The sequence below is a fragment of the Cnephaeus nilssonii genome (genome assembly GCF_951640355.1).
Source record: "Cnephaeus nilssonii genome assembly, chromosome: 2".
NCBI classification, from domain to species: Eukaryota; Metazoa; Chordata; class Mammalia; order Chiroptera; family Vespertilionidae; genus Cnephaeus; species Cnephaeus nilssonii.
The window spans coordinates 69001816-69009689 of NC_137073.1; the positions used below are offsets into that span (position 1 = coordinate 69001816).

General features: G+C 37.6%; 1 protein-coding gene across 1 annotated transcript; it reads right to left on the minus strand.

Moving 5' to 3' along the window:
- Positions 1-495: 495 nt before the first annotated feature.
- Positions 496-7507, minus strand: LOC307114866 (large ribosomal subunit protein uL23-like; the record flags this gene model as incomplete). The annotated part of the gene is made up of 2 exons (XM_079797716.1): positions 496-731; positions 7408-7507. The coding sequence occupies 2 exons, from the start codon at positions 7505-7507 to the stop codon at positions 496-498; spliced, it is 336 nt and encodes a 111-aa protein (XP_079653842.1).
- Positions 7508-7874: the final 367 nt, after the last annotated feature.

The following is a 7874-nucleotide window of genomic DNA, read 5'->3' on the forward strand; positions in this document are numbered from 1 at the left end:
TGCTTTGACTTTTTAAATATAATTATTAAAAATTGATTTAAGGGAGGTCATGAGTATGAACAGTTTGTTATCTCCTCTACTCAGTGTTATAAACTCTATAACCAAGTATTTCCAATGCTGTTCAATAAATGTTTATTTTTAAACTGAGGTGAAATAAATAGGAAAATTCAAGACACCATAGAGAAAATTCCTGTGGAAGAATTTAGGAAATTTAGCAGGTTTCAAAAATCAAAAATTGTGGACAAAGGAAGGAGTTTTCTTTTTTGTTTTGGTAGAAAGAGGCTATGACTATGTAACCCTAATCATATTAAAGCACTGTTGGTTTATGATGTATAAGAGTTAGGGAATACTAAGTAATCTTTATTGTGTTAATGTATGGCAAGCATTAGATTAGGTCATTTAAAGTTATCTCATTTAATTCTCCACAATCTCTTTTTTTTTTTTTTTTTTTACAGTGAAAAATTTTATCTTTAGAATTAGGCAGCTGGATTCAGTTTAGATGATCCCAATTGTGTTGGCAACATCCAAAGCATCATTGTCAGGAGCCAGTCGAACATATGCCTTCTTTTCACCATCAGGCTTGATCAGGCTATTGACCATGGCCACCTCAATGTTATAAAGCTTCTTCACAGCCTGTTTGATCTGTTGCTCATCAGCCTTGATATTCATAATGAATACAAGTGTATTATTGTCTTCTACTTCTTCATGGTAGTCAGGGAGAATGCTGGAGGCTAAGTCCAGTGGGTCATAATAAATGCAAGAAGTCCTCAAAAGGTTGAATGGACATATTTAGCAGGGCTGAAAATCTGCATGTTATTACCTGCTGCTGGAACAGCCAAAGGCAATTTCCCCAACCTGATGGTCCTTGACTGTTTACCAAACCTTACCTTTGATATGTGTATCTGCTTTGCTAGAGGGAAAAATGTGTGAATAAAAAGTCCTGGGAGAGCCTAGTCACTAGAACTAAGTTTCTGTCTGGCACCCCAAAATGCCTTCCAAATTCATATTTTTTCTCTAGTCTCTTCATTCATTAATGCACAGCCCCTTCTCCAGATTCCTGAACCCTAGAAGATGCAGGGAAAGATACCAGCAGGAGAAGTTAATGTCACCATGGTCAAGCCTGTTTCTCCTGGGGGTACTCTCTGGGAGATATTTAGATCTGCAGTGTCTTGGGCCATCAGAAAATGGGTGACATGCACATCTTTGTGTGTGTGTGTGTGTGTGTGTGTGTGTGTGTGTGTGTGTGTGTGTGTGATGTGGATGCCTTTCAGCACTCTTTTCATTTCCTTAAAAGCCTTTGCTTTGGCTTCAGCTTTGGGAGGGGCATGGGGCTTCCTTCTTGGCTTTTGGTGCCATCTTCATGAAAAGCCTCCCAATGACCTTAAGTGTGACTATTTCTACATTCATTTTGATTTTACAAAGTAAAATATTAAAGAATACAATGGTTTTAGAATTTCACTGAGGAACTATGAATGCTCTAAAGTTGCAAGTCAGCCTGTCACAGTTTTGTAGGTTCTGACAGAAGACACAGATTCTTGGGTCAGAGACAAAGGACTTTATTATTTGTTCTACATTAAGCAGCATGAGTCTCATATTTGTGACAGTTTCTTTGTTCCTAAGTTCCATTTGGGCAACACAGAGGGATTCAATTGGATGATGTGCACATAATAGGTTGGTGTTACTACTGAGGAAACACTAATCTAGAGAACCTGGTAATTTATAGTGGACAGTCAGATAACCTGCCTGGCCTTTGATCCAGAGAGAGACTTTGCTTTTATTTTACTGACTTTCTTTTTCTTTATTTTATTTTACTCTTCTCCCAAGAAAGACACTCACTCTATATTCCAAGGATGTTTACAATATAAGCATTATTGAAAGATACTCTAGCCCTAGCCAATTTGGCTCAGTGAATAGAGCATCAGCTTGTGGACCGAATGGTCCTGGGTTCAATTCTGGTCAAGAGCATGTACCTCTGTTGCAGGCTCCTCCCCAGCTTGGGCCCTGGTCGGAGCTTGTGCACGAGGCAACCAATCGATGTGTTTCTCTCACATCAGTATTTCTCTCTTCCACTCTCTCTAAAAATCAAAGGAAAAATATCCTTGTGTGAGGATTAAAAAGAAAAAAATCAATGATACTCTGGACTATAAAAGACCCACTGAAATTTGTTTCCAAAAACTATCTACTTCTCATAGTATGCCATCTTGCCCTCCATGAGTATGCCACTCTGTCACCAGTCAGATTAATACCCACTTTTCAATAGTAGAGCTGGGATGTAAATCCAGGTTTTCTGATGCTGTCAAATCTAGGATAGTTTGTGTGTGGGGTATTAACTGACCAATACAGAAATTTTAAGTTAAAGTGTTATGAATAGTTAATTAAGTAGGAAAAGAGAATTAAGTGAGTTAAAAGTCAGAAAGTTAGAGTAACTTGGGTTAGCATGGTAATAGTTCATACCATACTATAAAAGATCAAGGACACTCAGAAAGATTGCTTCAAGAGAAAAAGCAAGATAGAGGCTACTGTTTTTGTAATGGTACTTAATCCTCTAGGCTCTGCTTACCCCTCAAGTCATATTCCTCATCCTTCCCTGGTTTATAGGCCATCACAGGGCAACCTCCTATTCATCTAAGCAGATTTATTCTGATAGCTCTCTGTACCCACCTCCCTCACCTCAATCCACTCCCACCTACTCACCCCTCACCCCTACCGCCAATGTAATGCTTATTACACTACATTGGAACTGCTTGTTCATTGTCCAGCCCCCTACCAAAGTGTATACCCAAGACAGAAGCTTTTCTTCCTGTCTATCAAACAGAGCACTAGGCCGGCACCATCTTCCCTTGTTGGTCTATACCCATGGTCGGCAAACTGCGGCTCACGAGCCACATGCGGCTCTTTGGCCCCTTGAGTGTGGCTCTTCCACTAAATACCACGGCCTGGGCGAGTCTATTTTGAAGAAGTGGCGTTAGAAGAAGCTTAAGTTTAAAAAATTTGGCTCTCAAAAGAAATTTCAATCGTTGTACTGTTGATATTTGGCTCTGTTGACTGAGTTTGCCGACCACTGGATACTCTCCTCTTCAGTGGCTCTCCTGCAATAGGTCTGATTCTCCTTCCTCCCACTCATTTCAGCCTTATGTTTGACCCAGGATGAGACTAACAAAGTACTTAAATCTAAATATACAAGGGTCGCTTTTTAAAAATTTTCTCTACATCTCTTGCTATATTCGCTTTGACATCTCTAGTTTTATATTGTCAATTTTAGTTTCTTAAATATATTTTCCACTGATGTGACCTTTTTATCACTTTTTTTGAAGAACCACTTATGACTTCACTTCTGCTTTTTTTTAATGAATCATAATTCATTAATCTCTTCTCATACTTTTAAAATATATTTTAAAAAAATTTTAATGTAACCATTCTAGAGTAGACTTCTGGTAGTTCTTTTAAGATATATATGGTTCTCAGAGCATTTGAAATGACAATTTAAATATATGTAGTTTCCAAGGAATATTAAAAAGAGAGGTTTTAAGGGGCCTCATGTGTTAATTCAGTCATTCCTACGAATATTAGGGTAGGTGGTTTGCATATGAGCAAGCATGTCCTAAAGGTGGCTAAGGGCAACACGTTATGGAAGTTGAAGGAAAAAAATGAGAACAGAAATGCTTAAGAAGGTGATTCAGAAGAGAAGCATTTCCTCTACTTCAAGGAGACTCCGGCCTTCAGAAGCTTTGAGTCTCTGGGGCTGACCTGTAGGAGTTTTCTAATGCTGACCGATCTCTGGGGCTTTTGGTGTGGAGAAGACTTTGCTCCCCATAGCACAGCCATTTAAATAGTATCAAACAATTTTCATCTTTGTTTCTTGGCCTTTTATAAAGCTTTTTTTTAAAGGAATAAAAAGAACTTTGAACACAGCAGTTGTTCTTCCTTTGTGGGTTAAAATAAGAGAAACTGTTGTGGTTTTTTTTTTCTTTTCTTTCAATTTTTTAGTATCTCGACTTGTTTTGAAGTTTGGACTTAAATGTGTTTTGCATTTGATATGCTTTAAATCAGTGAATACATGCATTGTATTTATTTTATGTATTTTCGGAATCTTTTCTCATATAGTCTCATCTATTTATATATTTATATATACATATATATGAATGTATTTGTTCATTGTCCAGCCCCCCTACTGAAGTGTATATTCATATATGTATATGTATACAGGAAAAATGAGTATAATATGTATATATTAAGATACAGGTGATAATAAAATATAAAATGAAGTATGGATTATCCTATATAATAAGAGAGGAATATGCTAATTATCCATTACTCCTTGAGGCGTAACAACCAACCACTTAAGATCAGATCTCGGATCTGCAGGAGGGTGGGGCAGTGAGCTACACGGGGGTGGCGAAAAGCTACAGGAGGGGGCAGGAGGGGGGAGCTATGAGGCGGGGGAGGAGTGAGGGGGGCAGGAGGGGGGAGCTCCAGGAGGGTGAGGCAGCAGGCGGAGAGCTCCATGAGGGCGGGGCAGCGAGCTACAAGCAGGGGAGAGCTACCAAAGGTGGTGGGCGCTTGGCCAGCTGAGGCAAGAGGCAGCAAGCTACTCACGCAGAGATCCATGCACAGGGCTACTAGTAACATATAAAGGGATGAGGATGTTCCTCTCAATATTGTAAAACACAAACAGAAGGAGCAGATCAGTTTCTGAAGTGACGTACATACTGTGATATAGATCAAGTTATTTTACAATGCAGCTCCATATGGCAAGGATGAATTCTGTTTACCGTAATTTATGTTTGGTAAAGCAGTTCTAACTTATATAAACTACTTTCAACATATAACATAGAACAGCTTCTTATCAGTCTAGAGAGACAGTTTGCTAAGATCCCAAGCAAGAAACACGGGAAAATGATTTACAGCTGTGAAGCTTATCATTGGCACACAGAAACATGACAAGGAAGAGGAATACACTCCATCAGCCTCCCAGAGAAGTAACCCCATTTCTCCTAAATGTTGTGCAAAATGGGCTTAATTAAAGCAACTGAAAATGTTGTTTCAAAGTCCTCAAGACAGCAACCTTAATGGAGTAACCTCTACAAATAAGGTTTGAGTACTTTTGTTTGATGATAAATAAGGTTTTTGCTTAGAAGTCAAGTCATATTCAGCTAATACTGCACTCCCCAGCCCACTTTCTCTGGACTAGGGAAAAAGAGGGCTGAACTTTCCTTAAAGGGAACATCACAAGAAGAGTTAAAAAAAGAAAAGTGAAAAAGGCAGGTGCTGGGGTGTGGGTGTGGGTGAGGTTGACCGGGTGATGGTGAAGTGAATTTTACAAACTCCTTTTCATCTAAAATTAGCAACAAAGGTGGCAGAGATAGTGACTCGTGAACTTGTCTTTCAGTCTATCTGTATATACCTATTGGAAGAAACAGGGAGACCTCTACTTCGATCTATCTTTCTATGCCTGTGTTTATATCTATTGTTTCCTTCTTGAGTCATGGAAAACTGGATTATTCAAGAGTAATGTGATATAGTTTCCCCCAAAATTTAAGAAAATATTGTAAAGGAGTCATGGTTCTGTAAGGTTCTGAAAGACTACTGATACATTTGGATTTCCAAATCCTATATTTGAAATCTTCTCAGTCCTGTATATTCTTTACAAGAGAACTTTAATGACTTAAAAGAGAATCATTGCTAGTAAGGTAATAGTGAATGAAGTTCTCAAGACTTCAACAAAGCAGGAAAAAGAGTCTTTTAGGATACAGAATCCTAGAGTATACAAGGTAACTGTGAAATACTAAAAACAAGAAAGTATATAATTTGAAATGTGTAAAAAGCAAATGAGAAATACTTGTTTCTAACTTAGAAAAGGTAAATAGACTTGAATTATAAGTAGTGAATTCTCCACTAGGAAATTTTTCATGTTTTAACAAGGTAGGGACTCAACTCTTTACAATACTTTAGGTCATTAGAGAAAACAAGATCTCTCAAGAAAAATAACAGCTTCAATTATGGTGGTTTTTGATGGATGAAGGTATGTTATCACATTTTTTAGGAAGAGATTCTAATTATTTTTCATTGTTTTCTTTTTCTTCTGCATTTGTGTCTTATCCCAGTTTCCTTCAGAACTTCTGTAAACAGAGTAGGCTCTCAATGAAAATATATTGACTGAGTCAATAAATCAGCCTATTCTAACATTATCTCAACAATATATTTGTTTCTTTTGGTGGGACAAGAGCAGTATTAAAAGGAACAGTATACAAAATTTAGATTTCACTGAATAAATGTAGAATGGCTAACCACTGTTGTGACTAGACCCCAGTATATTTATTTCAAAAGCTCTAGATGTATTTTAGCATAAAGGAAATGTTGGCACATAATTGACTGTGATCATTGACTTCTGTGTGAAGATCAACTGGTTGGCAGAAAATGTGCAAAGCAGGGATCAGCAAGTAGAGCAGAAGGTCGGGCAGACATCTGTCTCTGCTAAAGACATAGCATGTTCTGATGAACTGTAGCAGACTGAGACTGTCAACAGCATTCCCCCAGAGTTAAAAATCTGGCAAAACTTAGATGATCTCTGTCCTGGATTGAGGGGAATTTTTTAAAGTGATGATTTCTAAGTCATTTCAAATCCTCGATTGCATGTATCATATTCCCCCCCCCCCCCCTCAAGCTTAAGAGAAAAATACAAATACCACCAAAATAAAATGATCACAAATTGGGAATGAGTCCTATTGACATAATGTAATTTTCCTTCTGATTCTTAACATGAAGCATTGAAATGATGCCCAGTTTCCCAAATTGCAGAAACAATGTAGACTACATTGTATTATCAGTATGAGACTGATATGCAGATAGTCAAGTGAATATAGACCTTTTATTTGTTTAACTAATTGCATCTTATGCAAAAATATGAGCTCTTGTGTTTTTGTTTCTATTTTAATTCTCATCCCAGGATATGCTTTTTTATTGATTTTACAGAGACAGAGCAAGGGATGGGTAGGGGAGGGAGAGAGAGAGAGAGAGAAATATCTACTGTTTGCCTCGTGTATGTGCCCTGATGAGGGATCAAACCCACAACCTTTGTGGTGTGGGGGAGGATACTCTAACCAACTGAACCACCCAGCCAGGGCTTGTGTTTTTTAAATTAAATTTATTGGGTGTAAATTGGTTAATAACATCGCATGTGTTGTTTTATTTAAACTGTGGTTACATTTTCTTCCCAGGCTTCATAAAGCAAGGGTAAAATGGGAGCCAAAACTTTACTTTTGATTATCAGAAAATATAGGAAGCCTATATTCTAATAACGACAATATTAACTACTTCTTGCTCAGATCAAAATTCATGTCAGACATTATGCTAATCAATTTTATTTATCATTTCTGTATTATCTGACTTTAGAGATGAAAAATTTACCTTCAGAGAGATTAAATAACAGGCCAAGGTCATTGCTGGGAGGTGCCTGAACCACCGGAAGTACCTTTAGGTTCTGTTTGTCTCCAAAGTCTGTGATCATGGTCTTTAGTACATTCATATGCATTTTAATACATATTATTACAGAGTAGGCTGGTAAAGGACCGCCATATTAGGTCTTGTATATCTGGTACAGCACATAAAGAATTTCTTATGGCCAGGCTTTCTGCATTTAACTCCATAGTGATGTTAGGAGTCATTCCTAAAGCATACATAAGTCAATGTAAAAGTAAATAAATAGAATAGAAACTAGGAATCTCTTTCTTCTAAAATGACCATTAGATTCACCTTTAAAAGTGACTAAACTTGTGTGTATACTTTGTTAGTAAGTGTTTAGGGAATAAGTAGCTAGAAAGCTACATGTTGTGCATGATACAATAGATGAACAGGAAGCCCTGATGCTCTCTTTG